Source organism: Vespa mandarinia, chromosome 2 (genome assembly GCF_050613455.1).
Source record: "Vespa mandarinia isolate Hongniang chromosome 2, ASM5061345v1, whole genome shotgun sequence".
Lineage (NCBI taxonomy): Eukaryota > Metazoa > Arthropoda > Insecta > Hymenoptera > Vespidae > Vespa > Vespa mandarinia.
Genome location: NC_140811.1, coordinates 17,080,001 through 17,098,584, shown reverse-complemented (window position 1 = coordinate 17,098,584; position 18,584 = coordinate 17,080,001). Strand labels below are relative to the sequence as shown.

At 35.1% G+C, this 18,584-nt stretch overlaps 3 protein-coding genes across 7 annotated transcripts in view; 2 read left to right on the top strand and 1 right to left on the bottom strand.

The window, feature by feature from the left end:
• On the top strand, positions 1-4,416 carry LOC118441873 (uncharacterized). 2 transcript variants are annotated; one of them, XM_085655196.1, is made up of 6 exons: positions 1-367; positions 1,582-1,796; positions 1,905-2,275; positions 2,358-2,849; positions 2,911-3,611; positions 3,678-4,416. In XM_085655196.1, the coding sequence occupies exons 1-6, from the start codon at positions 362-364 to the stop codon at positions 3,978-3,980; spliced, it is 2,088 nt and encodes a 695-aa protein (XP_085511322.1). In that variant the 5' UTR covers positions 1-361; the 3' UTR covers positions 3,981-4,416. The 2 variants fall into 2 exon arrangements, with proteins under 2 accessions (XP_085511322.1, XP_035722746.2); XM_035866853.2 differs by having other exon boundaries at positions 13-367; positions 1,926-2,275.
• A 3-nt stretch (positions 4,417-4,419) lies between these two features.
• LOC118445216 (methionine aminopeptidase 1) lies at positions 4,420-6,461 on the bottom strand. Its single transcript, XM_035874351.2, has 6 exons — positions 6,269-6,461; positions 5,952-6,003; positions 5,642-5,877; positions 5,279-5,501; positions 4,918-5,193; positions 4,420-4,845 (listed from the first exon to the last, which is right to left on the bottom strand). Exons 1-6 carry the CDS (start codon positions 6,377-6,379, stop codon positions 4,613-4,615), a joined length of 1,131 nt encoding a protein of 376 aa, XP_035730244.1. The 5' UTR covers positions 6,380-6,461; the 3' UTR covers positions 4,420-4,612.
• A 5,046-nt stretch (positions 6,462-11,507) lies between these two features.
• tok (tolloid-like protein 1 tolkin) overlaps positions 11,508-18,584 on the top strand; it is a 42,892-nt gene continuing 35,815 nt past the window's right edge. The window contains exons 1-2 of one of the 4 annotated variants that reach the window (XM_085655195.1): positions 11,508-11,643; positions 13,745-14,035. In XM_085655195.1, coding sequence (XP_085511321.1) covers positions 13,822-14,035 — 214 coding nt within the window. In that variant the 5' untranslated portion in view covers positions 11,508-11,643; positions 13,745-13,821. Of the gene's footprint in view, positions 11,644-12,321; positions 13,076-13,332; positions 14,036-18,584 lie in introns of those variants that run through there. The other 3 variants (XM_035874289.2, XM_035874311.2, XM_035874331.2) reach the window with 3 other exon arrangements.

Genomic DNA, 18,584 nt, shown 5'->3' with positions numbered 1-18,584 from the left:
GAATGTCAGGGAAATAAAGAATTTCTTTTCGCGATAAAACTCGCCGGTTAGTGCACTCAACGCATCGAAGTGAATGCGAGAGTAGGAGTAACAAGTAACCTTTTGGCATCCCCGATGATCAACGTACGTTGGTCGAGAGTATAAATGAAGGACAATGACCTAATTGCGTGCAGAAGGCGCAGTGCTTCTTCGACGGCCAATAACCAAGGCCGCGAGAAAGATTTTTAAGAGCCGGTTTCCGGTTTTCCGTGTTCGAATCGCGAGAGAAAAGCCGGTTTTTGTATTTCTTTGTGTGACATCATTATCGATCATTTACCTGCTGATCGATAGAATCGAGAATTCTATTTTTTTTTTTTCGATCATGAAGGTAAGTCCCCTTTTAACAGTAATTACACAAGTTTACTTCCTTCTATTTGCTTTCGTTTTTTTTTCTTTTTTTTTTTTTTTTTTTTTTTTTTTTAATATCACTTGCAATAACGATTAATTAACGAGATAATTAAAAAAAAAAATTTTTTCCTCAAGATCCTCAACATTTTTTACCGGGACTTTTAATTGACACAATGTCTAAATTATTAACTCATACTCGTCGTATTATTTTTACAAATTCACGTCTACCATTTATCTCTAAATTAAATATAATTTAATAATTAATACTGCAATGATTGTTCGCGATTTCTATTTCAACTCTCGTTTGGATCTTTGAAATAAAGAATCGTGTCAAAAAGCTATTTACGTTTTACGATGATTTCGATAAACGAAATATTGCAAGTTTTTTTTTATAAATAAAATGAAATGACATGAAATGTTTATGATTATTAAATAATAAATAGCGAATAGGAGAAGTAAACTAATGATCGATCGAACGATATAATCAAAGAATTCGAAGGAATTTTGATTATCAAAGTCATTGTAAAGCAACAGGTGTGAAAATTTCTAACATGTTTACGAGCATTAAAACAGATTCTATAAATACATACATACATATGTATACATAAGCACACATACGATAATTTTCATGGTTCGCCGTATTTTCTTCACTACTCTCTCTCTCTCTCCCTCTCTCTCTTTCTTTCTCTTTCTCTCTTACCCCCCCGCTCCCGGCCTGCTTATCCTCGCTTTTCCTCGCACCGATGTGGGACAATGTCCCACTTCGATTCGTCGACTCACCACGAAGTTTCTGTTTCTTCTCTCTTCATCCACTAATACTTCACATACATAGACATACATATGTGTAATACAAATACATATGTGTTCGTACCTAAATACATAAATATAATATATCTAAACATATATATATATATATATATATATATATATATATATATATAAATAGATAAAGAGTACAGACATATATTATTTATATGTTGGCAAAAAGGAAATGAGAAGCACGTGCCGATATGAAGTACCGTAACGTTCTCGGTATCATCCTAACAAACTTGGATTTCCGGTTATGAACGCTCGAATTCGTCTCACGTATCGCTTATATCCTAAATAAAATGAGTATAGGAGCCCAGAATGTCTGAAAACAAAATTTCGATTATCGAATGCACATTAACGACGTTAAGCTGTTAAATTTTTAAGGTGATCGGTTGGACATGTTGGCTCTTGGCCATGTGTATCTGTTTCTCCGAGGCAAGGAATAAATTAAGAAGACCGCCTCTAGCCCCTTTGCCTCATGCACCACCGATATTCAAGAAATCATGGCCTATTGGGCCTAGAATTTCAATGGGAAACACGATACACATTGGTGGAAATTTTCCTCATAAAAGAATATCTTATAAACCTCCAAATTATAGGTAAGAGAAAAAGGGAATGAAATATGAAGGACAAATGTTCTTCTTTATTCCCTTTTCAAACGTTTAAGAAATAACCTGATATAACAAGATATGAGCCTGGTACATCAGGCAAATCATTTTCGATCTCAGGATTAGACGACCTCCGACGTTCAATATTCTTCCTACTACCTGGAAAACTCAAATGCCAGTTCTCGGGATTTTGAACAATCATGCTGTACTTCCGCAACGTCCACCAGTCAAAGAATTTCATACGATGAATCAAGTTCCAGAATATAGTCCAGAATATAGACCTGAACCAATGATATTGCCACCGACTCATCGAGGTAACCTCGACGACGATAAGGGTCCTATTCATACGATACCTGCACCTAATCTGAGCCCAGCCGATAAGCCTTACAATTCTGATGCTAATTCTGGACAAAAGGCCATTTCTCAGCATCAATATAGTAACGATCTCAATTATAATCTCAATCTACAAGGTGAATTTAAGAAAAAAAAAAAAAAAATTGATTTAAATAATGAAAGAATATGTTACTATGATATCTATTTGATTTTTTTTAGGTAATACATTGGCAAATGATTTTGGATTAGCGACTATTGGCACTAGCTTGGCACCTCAACGAACTGTAACTAGTCCAACGCCTATTCAACATCAATATGAAGTTACAGAGGACAATGATCTAGCTCAAAAGGAATATCATACAGTCCAACCGACATTTTTCACTCCGGAATTCGATGTAACCAGGCTGGCTACGGTAGTCAATCCCGATCTACAAACCAACGAAGTTTTCCTCAATCATCCACCCATAACCAACACGGGCCTAGCGAATATTCAGTTTGGTCAAACTGACACACCAATGCAAACAAACTTGCGCAGTTCTCTTCACGTTGGCTTCCCTGGTACCGCCACTCAAGCAGCCAATACGATTGGCAATCAAATTCCTGATTTACACGTTGGACATCCGGCACCAGCTGGACCACCTTTATCCGCTACTCAACTTTACGAACTCTTGAACAGCTTCCCGAATAAACTTACGGAACAATACACAGCAGGTTCGTAAATTCAATCGATATATCAAGAAATAAAGAATAAAAGTCATTTTTACGATTACAGTTCAGCAACCTCAGTTACAACAACATTTACTACAACAACAACTTGGCCAACTTCTTCAGCCCAACGGAGTCACGAGTTTCTCTCAACCACAGATGCATTCCTTTAACTACGATGAACAAGATAATCAGCAGCAGCAACAGCAGCAACAACAGCATCAACAATTACAACACGAACAACAACAGATATTATTAGATCCAAATTTCGCATCTGGTAGAGTCACTGCGGATTACAATTTGGAGGCAGAACCTTCGAATATACAACAGACTGATATACAGTCTGACGAGGAATTAAGCTATACTGCTGAAGTACCGATTGAACAAACAGAAAATAATATTGATTATGAGGAAACGAATAATCGGGCTGGACAATCCACGTATTTTAGCAAAGTTACCAATAACGGAGGATTATCGACACAATTTTACACATCTTTGCCTAATCGCGAAGCTGCAGAGAAATTAGCTGCATTAGCTGCTGCTGGAAATGTAAATAGTCAGTTGATTGGACATCTACGAAAGCAACAACTGGAGAGACAACAGCAGAGCGAAGTTATGCCACCCAATCACAAGGACGAGAGTTATCAAGATACTCAAGAGCAACAAGAGCAGCAGCAACAACAACAACAACAACAACAACAACAACAATATGAATCACAGTATGAGCAGCAACAGCAATATCATCAGCAACGTATTCATCATGAACAGGTATACATGTAATCAAATTATAAATATTAAAAAATAGTTATTTAATAATAGTTTCAATGTTTACAGGCTGAAAATGAAAAACGTGATAAACAACGTTTTCTACAACAACAACAACAACAACATCGACGAAGGTTAAACCAACAAAATCTTAATCAAGAAAAACGACCCTTACGAATAATGGTACCCGATGACGAAGAATACGTGAACGATTCTGATTCACAGAACGAAGAGAAAATAGAGTATGAATACGAGATTGACGAAGGTGACACGAAGGATTCTCGAACTACCACCTCGTCGAACGAACGACTTTATGAACAAAATTCGAAATATGAATTTGGTACACGACTCAGATCTAAGACTGGAAAATGAAAATATTTATTAATATAATATTTGTATATGATGATTATTTATCGACAAATTTTAGGATACTGTTAACAGGTGATTTCCATACTCGAAATGATTATGCGAAAGGAGCGATCGATTCCGATAGCTTTTGAATCATTCTTCAATAGACATCCTTCAAAAGCGATCGTACGAATCGTCTATTAATTTATTTGATATTTATTTATTGTATTTAGGCTATTTGTTAACTTATTTATTTCTATTTGCAAGGAAATAGAATATTTCCATTGTCCTACATAATTTTAATCTTTTATTTTGAACATCCCGCGCAATTGAAAGGTAAACATTATACTCGTATGTACATATTTATCAACTTGATGAAATATTAGTATAATACAGGAGTCAGCAGTTTTTTTTCTTTAAAAAAAAAAAAAAAAAAAAAAAAAAAGAAAGATTAAAGAAACGTTGTTGGACAAGGCCATTTCCATTGGCTTCTTTAGCCGGGTTAATCACTTTCATTTTAGAAAAAATTTTTTTTTCAATCAATAAAACAAACACAAAAAAAAAAAAGAAAAAAAGATCTTAATTTTAACTGATAAAAATAAAATACGCACATCCTGATGACGTCATGCAATTTGTCATTTTTACAACAAACTGTACTACGATTGATCCATGAACCATGGTTTACCATTATTTGTCAAACGTTTTGTTAGAATATCACAACCCTTTTCTGTGACTAAAAGAGTATGTTCGAATTGTGCTGACCATTGTCCATCTGCTGTAACTGCTGTCCAATTATCAGGCCACATTTCATCTCTCCATGTACCTTGAGATATCATTGGCTCTATCGTGAAACAATGACCAGGCTTCATAACCCCTACTGCTTTATTTTCTAAAAGAAATCATATACATTAATTGTATCATAATATATTTATTGAGTTTTAATATAATAAATATTACTTACTGGCATAATGTGGTACATTCGGTGCAGTATGGAAAAGACGATGTATACCATGTCCACAATAACTGCGTACTACACTGAAACCATGTGCCTGTGCATGTTTCTGTATAACATTACCAATGTCTCTGTATTTTTCTCCAGGACGTACAATCTCAATAGCTTTTGATAAACATTCGTACGTTACTTCCACTAACTTTTTTACTTCTGGCTTAACATTCCCAACTAGAAAAGTTTCATTCAGATCACCATGAAAACCATTATGATATACAGTGACATCAACTGAAAAGAAAAGAGTTTTTATAAGAGATAATTCATTAAATCCAAATAAAATTATATTTATCAATGATTATAATAATCATTCTACCATTACAAATATCTCCATCTTCCAATGGCCTTGTATCAGGTATACCATGGCAAATTACTTCATTAACCGATGTGCAACAACTAGCAGGAAACTGATAATAGTTTAATGGAGAAGGATAACAATCCCGTTCTATACAAGCCTCATGAACAGCCCTGTCAATTTCTGCTGTTGTAACACCCACGCCACATGTTTTTGCAGCCTCATCTAAGACTTCTCGACCAAGCTATGTGAATTATTCTAATTTTAAAACCCACTAATTGTTAGGTCTCATATATAAATTTAAGAAGTAAATAATAATGTTCCCCTTTGTATTAAACCTCTGACGATCAAAGATTATCTGTAATGTTAGAATAAATATATCACCTTGCATGCAATGCGCATTCCTTCAATCTCTTCATCGTTAAGGATTTTAATTTGGGCAGAACCTCTCACTGCTTGTTCGCTAATAGGAATTCCAGTTGGATGTTGAGCATAATCTGGACGGCCTATACATTCTGGTACTTCACGACGTGTCTCTCTTTTGAAAGGACGTAACTTTCCAGTGTAATGATAAGAAGGCCATGGATTGTACTCGGAACTTTTATTCACATTTTCTCCTTCTAATTATAGAAAACCATTCATAACTATAACTGGATCATGGTAATATCAGAAAGAAATAGAACCGTAAACTCACTTGCAAGTTGGTGAATTAGTTTATGTGAGTTCCAGTTATCTTTAAAGCATCCCTGTAAAAATTGATCAAAAAAGAAAAAAAAAAAAAAAAGGATTAAATCGTTGTATCATCATAGCAAAAAAGAAATTCATCGAATGTATCGAATGAATTATAATATTTTAAAAACATAATTATACGAATTTAATTGATACTTCTTTTTTCTTTCTTTTTTTTTTTTTTTTTTTTCATTATGATCATACTGATAGGATTGAATTACATACCAAAAGGAAATATACATTGGTACGACATAACCTATAATATACGTAATGTATTCTTACTTGACTACAAAAGTATGAACCCTGTATTCCAATTTTTAAACATGTCGGACATTGTAAGCTCGCCTCTGCTTTACATCCAGGTGCTTCGCATATTCCAGGAGCTACCGCCATTATCGAAAAGTAATTTCTTTTAAAGCAAACGTCGTGACTCCGTGAACGATCGTACGAACCGTGATGTAATAAGATATACCTCCTCTTTCGGCGGACCAATCATAGCGCGGACACGTGACGCGGGATCGTGGAAAATTCAAAATCATATCCTTGTTGCATCATTGCCAATCGATGATGTCCCACTTATTTACGTACAGTATATTGTTCCCTTTTGTTTTTTATTTTTCGTGCTATACTCTTCGCTTCTTTTACATTTTTACGGTTTTTTTTTAAGTTTCTCGTGACGCAGTGCATATGGATTGATATAAAATCGTCGTTCGAAGAAGATTAAATGAAAAGAATCGAACAAATCATTGGCTCATTTGTGATCTTAAAGACAGGTAGGTTATGAAAAAGTTAAAAAAAAGAAAAAAAAAGAAAAAAAGAACAAACAAATATGATTTCTATTTTGATACTACGAATTATCGTTTTTCGACGTTAAATTCATTTGAGAAAACAAATGTGTCAATATTAAAGCCGATAAATTTTAATTGTTAAATTAATTTTTCTTATCTTTGTAAAAAATTTATATCAGATCTAACAATGCGATACGTACGGAGAATATTATACGATCGTTAATTATTCTCGTACTATTTGATAGAATAACGTTTCTCTTATATTAATAATTGAATTACAAAGCAAGAATTAGCTTTTTGTTTTCTCGAAAATTTAATCGAATTTAATACTTTACGAGATACAATATCTCTGATATATCGCACAGTGCGTTAACATATGTATATCTAACGGATTCTTGCATATTTTCTCGAAGCAATCCTTCGTTTATAGATTTCCCGAATGGAATATCGTTGTACCGCATATGTCTGTATATTAGAATGAAGGAGAATTATAAAGGAATATCTGCTGACTTAGAGATACGTCTGAACTGCCATAAAAAAAAAAAAAAAAAAAAAGAAAAAAAAATACATGCATATTCAACGATTCTCTGTATTCGAGAAGAGTGGTAAAAATGGTTTTAAGAGGAAGAGAGAGAGAGAGAGAGAGAGAGAGAGAGAAAAAAAAGAGCAAAAAAGGATGAAGTATATAAAAAAGGATAAGGATAATCTTCTTTCTCAAGGTCGAAGTTTTTTCTTTCAATTTACAATATTTTTTGATTTTCATTTAATTTCAATCTTTCTTTCTCCTTCCACATTACTTCGCAGCAATTTTTATTTTTTTGCTTCTTTTTTTCCATTAATTACTTGGAAGTATCCTATAATATTTTTAATAAACAAACTTAAAGAAAAAAGAAAAAAAACCATAAATAGGATATATAGGAGGTATCCTAAGTATTATTCCATCCGATGTTCGTCTTCTTGGAAATAATTAAAAAAAAAAAGATTATAATTTTTAATTTCGATTAAAAGTTCTTTCTTTCTTTCTTTCTTTCTTTCTTTCTTTCTTTCTTTCTTCTTTTTTTCTTTTCTTGTTCTTTTTTCTTTTTGTTTTTTTTTTTTTTTTCCTTTTAATTTTAACCTCCAATTAAATTTACAATTATTTCTCGTTATATTGGAAATAATATTCTTTGAACATTTTGAAATATTGAGATACATATATATATATATATTCCCTATGTATAGTTATTATAAAAGGACAGATATTATCGACATTTCGTTTATTTGCCATAAAGTTCGATTACAAACGAGATCAACGTTCAGAACATAGTACGTACTATCAAAGAGCATGGTTAGCGTTTGATCGTACTCATCATATTAATTAACGTAGTCAAACATTTTAAAACGAAGCATTTATCATCCCCTTCCGATCGTTTTAAAGGTCTTCCCCCTCTTCGTCGATGAATGGAAACTGTGTACTCCGCCCGTGTCCTTGACTTTTTTACGTTCTCATACGAAAAAGAATGAAAGAGAAAAAAAGCAATTTTTAAATTGCTACTCGGAAATTTATCGAGTTCACATAGTCTTATAAAACAAGCCGTTGCTTTGTGAGAAATTTAGCAATTCAATTTTATATATATATATATATATATATATATATATATATATATATATATATTCCCATGAAAATTATCCTACAATATCTCAAAAGAACGATATAAGAAATATTTCAATTAAACCATGTTTATGTATTACGACCGTAACATGTATTCCGTGAAGGGAATTGAAGATTTTCGAAATGAAACATAATTTGTATGATATATATATATATATATATATATATATATGCAAAGAGAGAGAGAGAGAGAGAGAGAAATGAATACATTTATTTATACATGCGAGTGTTAATATTAAGATATTATAAGCTTGGTGTATAAATTAATTTTGTATTAGGAATTAGTAATTATTCATTATTTAAGATTCTATCATGAGAATCGGAGTAATAGAAATAATGGGAGTGATGGGAGTAATGGGATCTGATGTATTAGGATAATTGGATTTAACAGATTGTGTTTTGTCTATGTATACAATTATATAGTTTATCTATTCTTACGATTATAATATAATAATGATATGGTATAGGTGATCGAGTGTAACTTAATAATCGATTAATTAATTAACGAAGAAAAAAAAAGAAAAAAATAAAAAAAAAATAAAAAACAGTATAAAGATCGTAGAAATTCTTTCATGTCGTCGTCGAAGTTATTCTTTCTTAAGAGATTTCGTTTCAACGATTATTTCGAAAAATTCTCGTCGTACGGAACTACGAAGTTTCGAAACAAAACATCTACGATCCAACTGGCTTCATTATATGCAGACGAAAGAGTGCCTGTTAATGCTGATTAATTACTAGTTGGTGGCTCTCTTAGAGCTTCGTGCATGTTCGTTTTTCTGCTTTCTCTGTCTCTCCCTCTCTGTCTTTCTCTTTCTTTCTCTCTCTCTCTCTCTCTCTCTCTCTTTTCCTTCTCCTTTTTCTTTTTTTACCGTAATATTTCTCTTTTTTTCTCATTTCAATCTCTCAGCTTTTTTTTCTTCCTCTTCATCCCCTTTCTAAAGAATTTTCTTTATTTAGCTTATCTTGGATTTAATTTCGCGATCTAAGCCAACGAACATATTGGATATGAAAAATGTGAAACACCAACCAAATGCTATTAAAAATATGTAACAGGGATTATATATATATATATGAATTGTGAAGTTTAATAGATCAATAAATATTGTGATAATGGATTTGACACAAAGTAACAATGAAAATTTCTACGTTTGATCAAAATTCAACGTTTAAATTTTTTTCAATGAACTTTTAGTATCATTATATATATACATATACGTTTTATATAGACACATACACATACACACACACACACATATATATATATATATATATATATATATATATATATATTGTAGCGCATAGTCGACGCATTTCATTCATTTCCATTGCTCGGCTACGATCGAGCAACAAATTGAGAAAATACACGCACGAAGGGAAGGAGGAGAAGCGAATAATCGCGGTAAATTTTGCGATCGATCGATTTCATTTCCATTCGAAACGGCCGCTAGCTGTGGTGATGTTGCTGTTGGTTGTTGCTCGAATATAAGAATTTATCGTTTGTGCGGTGTGCTCCACTTGCAAACCCAGCGATCCAGCCAACTTGGTAGCTTGCTAGCTTGCTGCCTACCTATCTACCTACCTACCTACCTACCTACCTACCTACCTACCTACCTACCTACCTACCTACCTACCTTGCATATTTCCACGCGCATGAAATATTAACGACGCGAGTACGATTTCACTGAGGTTCCTTTAATTTAGCCCACGAATATCGTACGATTCGTATCGATCCAATCGAAAAGCTTTCGAGAATCAACTAAAGTGATTTTAAAAGAAAAAGAAAAGAAATATATAAAAGTATTAGATAGCGTTAATAACTAATTCATTATTTTTTGATAGACCAAATAAACAATGATATAATTATATAAATATAATAAATAATATGTAATATAGAAAAATGATATAACATAACATATAATATTTATTGGATATCAAATATTACAAATCTCTTTCTCTCTCTCTTTTTTTTTTTTTTTTTTTTTTTTTTTTAATAATATATAAATCTATATATTATTATTGCATGAATATTGTTTATTTGCATGAGAAAATATTACAAATTTTCGACTGTCTCGAAAAAATCCAATTGTGATGAAAAAATGTTTACCTTAATCGAAAAAAATCATTCTTTATTAATGAACGAAAGTGAATATAGGGATCATTTATATCTTACTTTTAAAAACTAAATTAATTACAATCGGAAATAATATTTTTCTCTGTTAATAAAATCTTACATACGTATACCACAATCGGTTTCAATTTATCTTTTTCTTTATCGTGCTTTAAATTCAATCGACGTAAAAGATTTCAATTGAAACAATTACGTTTATAAAAACTTTTGTATCATAGAAAATCCCATTGGAAAGGAGATTTCGTATTTAAGGTGAATTCTCAACGAGATCAGATATTATTCTAACGTCGATACAAGATATGATAAAGTGTAGAATAGTCTCGTTGAAGCATTGACATAAAAAGAAAGAAATCGAGCGACCAAGAGAGATAGATAGATAGATAAATAGAGAGGAAGAAAAATAGAGAGAGAGAGAGAGAGAGAGAGAGAGAGAGAGAGAGAGAAACATACCAGCGACAACAATAGTCGAAACAATGGTCGTTCGAGCGGTTTGTTTGTAAGCGACATTAGGGTATATCAGGGAAGGTTGCCAGAAGGTAGAGGAAGGGGAAAAGAGAGCTTGTGCTTTCGGATGTGACACGTTAAAAGAGAATTCGGTATTTCCCTCCTATCGTCAGAGATTATTCTTGCGGAGGGTTTCCGGGCAGCGTCGACATGCACTTACCCTTCGACAGACAGACTGACAGGGTTCCTAAAGGGTGATCCCATGACAGTAATCCGATACTTGACCGATACACGTTCTCGCGTGGGACACGGAACACGTGTTTCTGTGAGCGAAGGGCCAAACTAACAACAAGCCGTTGTCTCTTGTCGAATATTTATCGGTTTTGTTTGTGTGCGTCGCTCGTTGAAAGGCAAAAGGAGAGTGGTGGTGCGAGAGAGGGGGCGGGGTGGGGGCGGAGGAGGGGAAAGACCGTTGTAAGAGGAGGGCTGCTACATTTAGACGAAGGAAGGAACGAACGAAGCGTTCGAATTATCGAGTCGAACGACACGAGTTGGCCCGTGGTCGGGCCCTTTCACCCTTCTCAGATCAAAGCCAGATACGAGCCGAGTTGTTACGTAAAAGGATATTGCCGAGTTACTGAATTAGGTATTCTCTTTCTCTCTCTCTCTCTCTCTCTCTCTCTCTCTCTCTCTCTCTCTCTCTCTCTCCCTTTCTCTCTCTTTTTTTCTTATTACTTTTCCCTTTTCGTTTTAGGGCATATGGTAGTACGGTTTTCTTGTAAATAACATTCTTTCTTTTTTTCTCGGTGCAATATCGTAAGAAATTTTATTTTTAAATCGATTACGTTTTAAATAACAAACTCTCTTTACAAAGGCATAAAAACAATCATAGGCAATATCATTCTTGTTTACTTGAGACAATGTCATATGAAATATTATATTTAAAATAAATAACGTTTGAGATAAGGATAAATTCAATTTTATCATATCCCTTACTCTCTCTCTCTCTCTCTCTCTCTCTCTCTCTCTCTCTCTCTCTCTCTCTCTCTCTCTCTCTCTCTCTCTCTCTCTCTCTCTCCTTCCTTCCATCTCTGTTTACTTTGAATTCAACGGAAGGAATAAAAAACGATAAACGATGCGTTCCGTGAGACACAGGAATTTCAACGTAGGAAAGATTAAACCAATTTATGAAGTATATAAGAAAGAGAGAAATGAAAAGAGCATGCGATGGTCTACTTACTCTGGCTAGCGTCTTCCCGCCATGAGGATTCTTCGAGGCTCGGCTGTGCTACTCGCACGGAAGCTCGGTCAGTGTCTCGGCCACCCTCGTGCCGTGCAGTTAGCGAGGGAGGAGACGATCGTCGCTGGCATCCCCTCTGGTTCTCTACCTATCCCTTCCTCCTCCTCATCCTCCTCCTCCTCCTCCACCTCCTCCTCTTCCTCCTCTTTCTCTTCTTCCTACCTCCTCTACCGTCTCTTTCCTATCCCTCCTCTCTCTTTTACTCACTCACACTCTCGCTCACTCGCTCACTCGCTCACTCTCTATCTCTATTTCTCTCTCTATCTATCTCTCTTTCTCTCTCTCTCTCTCTCTCTCTCTTTCTCTCTCTCTGTCTCTGTCTTTCTCTCTGACTCTCTGTCTCACTCGACTTAATGCCAGTACGAGCGCGCGCTTTCGAACGACGCGTTTCACAGGCAGCAGCCGCGAGGGACGATCAGTCTGTTCTCCACGTTCTCCACGCAAGGACGATCCGCCGGCGATTGATTGTATTCGGTTAGTTTTGAACGAACAACATCGACAACATTATTCTCTCGTTGTCTCAAGTCTCTCGCGCTTAATCGAACTTTGACCGACGAACGGGCCCGACCTACGAGATTTCTCGCGTGACTTATCGTTCACTCTGTCATTCTTTCCTTCTCATTTCATTTTTATTATTCCTTTTTCCTCTTTCTTTTCTTTTTTTCTTTTATCCTTTTTCTTTCTCTCTCTCTCTCTCTCTCTATGGTTTGATTTTGTTCCACTAAAAGTGATATTGGTAGTCCGATAGTAAAAAAAAAGGAGGAAAGTAGTATAAGTGGTAGGTTCTTGTTTTTTTTTTTTCCTTTTACCATACATTTCTTCACAGAACTCGTATTTCGAACTCGTGTTTCTGTTCTACTTTTTCTTTCTTTTTCTCCTTTTTTTTGTTTTTTCTTTTTCTTGTTTTTTTTTTTTGTTTTTTCTTCATTAATTCCTTAATAAGAAATACGAAGAATCTTGTTTAACGTCGACGCGATAAAATTCGCGCGTAATTTGAATGATATAAGAGAATTATACGATTTTCTTTTTTTAAAGATCGATAAGAAAGATATTATTTTTGATGAGAAAAGTATCGATAATTGATTTTCCATTGGTGGATCTGAAAACAATCCGGGAAAATTAGTTTAACGGAAACGTGGCCGATGGTTTTGAATTCGACCACTTTTCCCGCCACTGCCAAGAGAAAGAGAGACAGAGAGAAAGAGAGAGTGAGAGAGAGGGAGAGAAAAGATAAGCGAAAGATTGGAACGTGGTTGGACCGTCAATGTGAACAGAAAGAATCGAGGAAATACATAATAAAAGAAAAATAGAAAATAAAGGTAGCGTTATTATAAGACAAAGAAGGAAGAAAGAAAGTGTAAGAAAGAGAGTGAGAGAGAGAGAGAGAGAGAAGGATAAAAAGAGAACGAGAAGAAAACAACGGCAAATGAATTTATTCGAACGGTAGTACGATCGGTCTGTGATGACCGAATCGTCGATCGAATTCCTCGTTTTCGTCTCGTTATTTCGATCGATCAACACGAGATGAGGCTACCGATGGAGATCATCCTGTCGATCTTATGCCTAACGGCAGTATGCCTCGTCGACAGTCGGGCTGTCGATAAGGATTCATACGAATTCGAGGAAACGAAACACCATCGACATCATCGTCATAAGAGATTCACCATCGAGGAGCTTACAAACACGAGATTTTCTCATGCGATTACCGGTGACCTGGACATCGATGTCTGCAAGGCAGGTAAGCACTCTCATTGCTCTTTTTCTTCTTCTTCTTCTTCTTCTTCTACTTCTACTTCTACTTCTTCTCTTTTTCCCCTCCTTCTAGTACTCCTTTCCTTTTGTGGAGAACCCGATTTTCCATCTCTCTAACTCCAACGAAATCACATGAAAATTCTGATTTCTTTCGAATTCATTCGATCGAAAGGTAAAAGCGATTATCCTGCATCATTTCTTCCTTCCCAACTTACCTTCTCCTTTCTCTCTTTCGCTTTTTCTTTCTTGATTTTTTTTTCCTCTCTTTATATCTTCTTTTTGTACCACCTGTCTCACTTTCTTTCTCTCTCTCTCTCTCTCTCTCTCTCTCTCTCTCTCTGTCTGTCTGTCTGTCTGTCTATCCCTTTCTTCTTCTTCTCTTATTCTTTCATATTATATAAAAGCAAGAAACGATCGAAAAATCAGATGCAATTGTCCAACGGAGTTAAAGCTTTATACTAACAAGGTACGAGAAAGATAGGAAGGGAACAAAGGGACAGGTAAATTGGCCAATCAAGGACTGAGAGTCGGTCGGAAAGAAGCACTGACCATTACGGAACGAGTTCTCCCACTACTCTCTCTTTCTCTCTCTCTCTTTCTCTCCCTCTCTTTCTGTCTTTCTTTTTCTCTTTTTCTTCGATAATCTCACTCTCGCCGTTTCTTCTTCCTTTCGTAAGGAAGGATACTCTCTTTCTTTCTATCTTTTTCTTTGCTTCTCAAAAGCCTCGCAGGATCGTTCCAACCGAGACGATTTCGACATTAAGGATTACGAGAAAAAGATGCAAGAAAAAGGGGAGGAATAAGTAGGGGGAGACTTGGATGAACGAACCTTTCATCCACCTCAAGTAATTATCGTCAACGCGTCTCTTTCGTATTCTTTTTTGTCCTTCGGTATTTTCCGTCTGAAGTATTGGCAGGGAATCGTAAGAGGGACGAAAGAGAAAAAAGAAAAAAGAAAAAAGAAAAAGCTGCAATTGCTTCGATTGGTTGGTTCGAATCGACATACGATTCATGTGATACTTTCGTATACTTTTCAATTTTATCTCTGTCCATCAAGATATTTCATCCAATTGGACAGCGAGTTTAAAAGCATAAGAGATATATATTAAAACGAATAAAAAATTACTTTATAAATAAGAAGGATAAATATGAATTACGATCTATCTATTTCAATCCATCTTTATTTATATTTATATTCGTATATTTTAAGACATTTTCTTTTTGTAAAAGAATATCTAAAGATTTTACTAGGAAAACTAGGACAAAGTGTAACCATGAGAAACGAGGAAACGAAAACAACGAAACCTTTGTGATAAACGTATCGATACTTTGAAAACTTTGGAAATACACGAATTCGACTTACGTAGATACCTATCTCTCTATTCCTTTCTATCCCTAAAACAGACCAAGGAAGTTTCCGATTTGCGATTATATTAAAATCGCTCTCACGAAACTCTCCGTTTGCTAGTCGAGAAATCGTTTTCTACGGTAACTCGAAATGGGAGGGTAAAGGAATTCCCTTCGGTTAACCGAAAGTGTTGAGAGAGAGAGAGAGAGAGAGAGAGAGAGAGAGAGAGAGAGAGAGAGAGAGAAAGTGAGAGACAAGTGCTACTAACACAACTATACCAAATCGTTTAGGGCCGAACGATGGGCCCGTGCTGGGCCATCATTTGCTAATTTGCTTCGAAATACGGGCTTGCAAAAGCGAATTTAGTCATTCTCTCTCTCTCTCTCTCTCTCTCTCTCTCTCTCTCTTTAACCAACCATTTCTGTTTTCCTCCGCTTCTCCAACTCGAATGCAAGTTTCAGCAATTTAGATCGAGATCAAAAGCCATCGAATAACGTCTCGGTACTGATGTACACCCACCTCGGTACTGATGTGAACCTGACTCGGTCAACTGCTTTTATACATTTACGTTCATCTTTATCCCTCTTGTTCCTTTTTGTTTTCTCTCTCTCTCTCTCTCTCTCTCTCTCTCTTAGTTCTATCTCATTATTGTTAATAGTTTTCCTATAGTTTAATTTTTTTTAAGGGATAGATAAAATAACGACGATCATTTTACAGTTTAAGTAAATTATTACATTTTCTGATGGGAATGTGGTAATAATAGATGTTATAAAAAAAGAAAAAAGGGAACAATCGGTAGGATTTCATAAAGATTTATTATTAGTCGTAGTCATTAATCTTTTTCATCAAGAATATCCATCTCTCTCTCTCTCTCTCTCTCTCTCTCTCTCTCTCTCTTTCTTTTGGTAGTTACTTTCGTCTGGTTCGTTCATATCCTACGACTTACACTTACCCCTTCGTACGTATACATATGCGTATACGTATATCCTTTTATCCACGAGGACTTCCATTCTTTTGTAACTAATGATCGTTTGGAATACTTGGCGGAGTGTGTAACACGTAGATACTCGAGGGAAACGCGTTTCCTTTCCAGAGGATTACAATGTTATTCGTATGGTACTCGAGTCGTCCCTTTACCTTCAACGTGAAGACCAATAAAAAGAGAAGGATACTGAAGAGTGTATGACTGAAAGAGAGAGATAGAGAGAGAGAGAGAGAGAGAGAGAGAGAAAGTGAGATAGAAAATAAAAAAAGAAGAAATGTCCTCGAGATTTTCTTCGTGAATGATTCTACGCGAAGCTTCTCTCCCCTTACACGAGTAAGTTTCTTCGTCTACGTCTACTTTTTCTTCATCTTTTCTTGTCTTTCTTTCTTTTCTTTCTTCTTTCCTTTCTTCCTTCCTTCCTTCCTTCCTTCCTTCCTTCCTTCCTTCTTTCCTTTCTCTCTTTTCTTCGTTTCATCGACTTTTGTCGGTCATCACAGGCGAGCGTAATTATCAACGCGACTGACTTCTCTATCTACGAGCACTCGAGGCAAGAACTTTTCGCGAAATTACTACTTGGTTCCTGTAAAAAGAACGATTTTTACCGTAACTGCTTCTTCCCTGAAAGCATTTTCTATCTCTTTTTCTTGATTTATTCGCCAGAGGGTAGTTCCCTTCAAATTTGTTCTCGGACATTACATACACGAATCTTTTCTCTATAACTTCTCTCTCTCTCTCTCTCTCTCTATTTCTCTTTATATATTTGTCTGTTTGAATGAAATAAAAAAAAAGTCCGATTAAAGTTAAAAAAAAAAGTAATCGCGAATTACCTTCTACTCGTTTAAAGTTATTAAAGGTCAACTTTTAGAGCTTTCAGTCGTATTCTTTTTACATGCACCCCCTCTCCCTCTCTCCCTCCATCTCTCCCCCTTCTCTCTCTCACACACCCATCCCTGCTTTTTTCTCTGGATTTCTTTAATGGGACCAGTGGAATTTTTGGCATTCAGCCTGAGAAAATTGCCACGGTAGCAATCGACGTGCCGCCGTCGAAGCACGGAACGGAGTTTGCTAACGAGCAAAAACCGTAATTTTTTGTAAGAGTCAGCTGAATAATTTGGTTCATTCGAACGATTGATTTTTCCAAATCTTTTGTTTATTCACTTATCTGTCGTTAAAACTTTGTTATAATATCATTATACATATATATATATATATATATATATATATATATATATATATATATAATTTCCTTTTTCCCTTCCTTTACATATACACGATATAATATAAAGTTTTATTATTTTGTTTGCTTTATTTTCTTTTTCTTTCAGTGATAAGGGGTAGGGTGGAGGGAGAGGGATAGAAAGGTAGAATCTCCATTCTTTCCAAATTGTTACGAGATCGTAACGCGAGAGGCAGCCTTCATTCTTTTCATTCGTACGATCTCACTCGACCTTCGTCAAGTAGCAGAGGCAGCTTCTTTTCGAGAGGATAAAACGAAGAGGATTATAAATAGAGTGCAACGAGTCTTTTGTCTTTAGTGTTATCGTACTATCTTTCATTCTTTCTTGTTTCTTTCTTTGTTTTTTCTTTTTTCCTTTCTTTTTTTTTCCTTTTTTTCTTCCTTTTCTTTTTTTTTTTTTTTTTTGACGTTTCAAACATTTCGTATACAAAGTGATCGGAAATCCTTTTTTAAGCCGCTTTTCTCTACAATATTCGTATTCTCTCTCTCTCTCTCTCTCTTTCTCTTTCTCACACTCTCTCTTTCGGATGGAATTAGAATGAGGGTGTAATCATTTAGATGGTTAATAATCAAAAAGATTCATCGTTATATGTAAATCGTACGATGGACGATTACATTTACGAGCATTACGAAATGATTAATGACTTAATCGATTAATGAAAATTTATCGGGGATATACATGTAATAATATCATCGGATTGGGCAAACGTCGTAACGTTCAAAACTAAATCTGCTTATACGTATACATACATACATATGTCAAATAAAATTGTGAAGTGGGTGCGAAACGACGGCTATTTGACTCGAAAATATTTCCCTGTGTGTTATTCTCCTCTTACTATCAGAGGATTTATGCATATAGAGGTAGACATATACAGACGTAGGCACACTCACGATATAAATGGTATATCGCGCTTACTGAGAGATAATACGCGTTCAAAAATCCGACAAACGGGAATGAGCGT

Excerpts from the sequence above, each read along its gene's own strand:
- LOC118445216 (XM_035874351.2), bottom strand. The coding sequence starts at position 6,379 with ATGGCGGTAGCTCCTGGAATATGCGAAGCACCTGGATGTAAAGCAGAG. Across the intron at positions 5,194-5,278 it reads AGATGGAGATATTTGTAATG|TTGATGTCACTGTATATCAT; the intron begins GTAGAATGATTA and ends TTTTCTTTTCAG. Across the intron at positions 4,846-4,917 it reads GAATGTACCACATTATGCCA|AAAATAAAGCAGTAGGGGTT; the intron begins GTAAGTAATATT and ends GATTTCTTTTAG.
- LOC118441873 (XM_085655196.1), top strand. Across the intron at positions 1,797-1,904 it reads TATAAACCTCCAAATTATAG|GCAAATCATTTTCGATCTCA; the intron begins GTAAGAGAAAAA and ends CTGGTACATCAG. Across the intron at positions 3,612-3,677 it reads AACGTATTCATCATGAACAG|GCTGAAAATGAAAAACGTGA; the intron begins GTATACATGTAA and ends CAATGTTTACAG.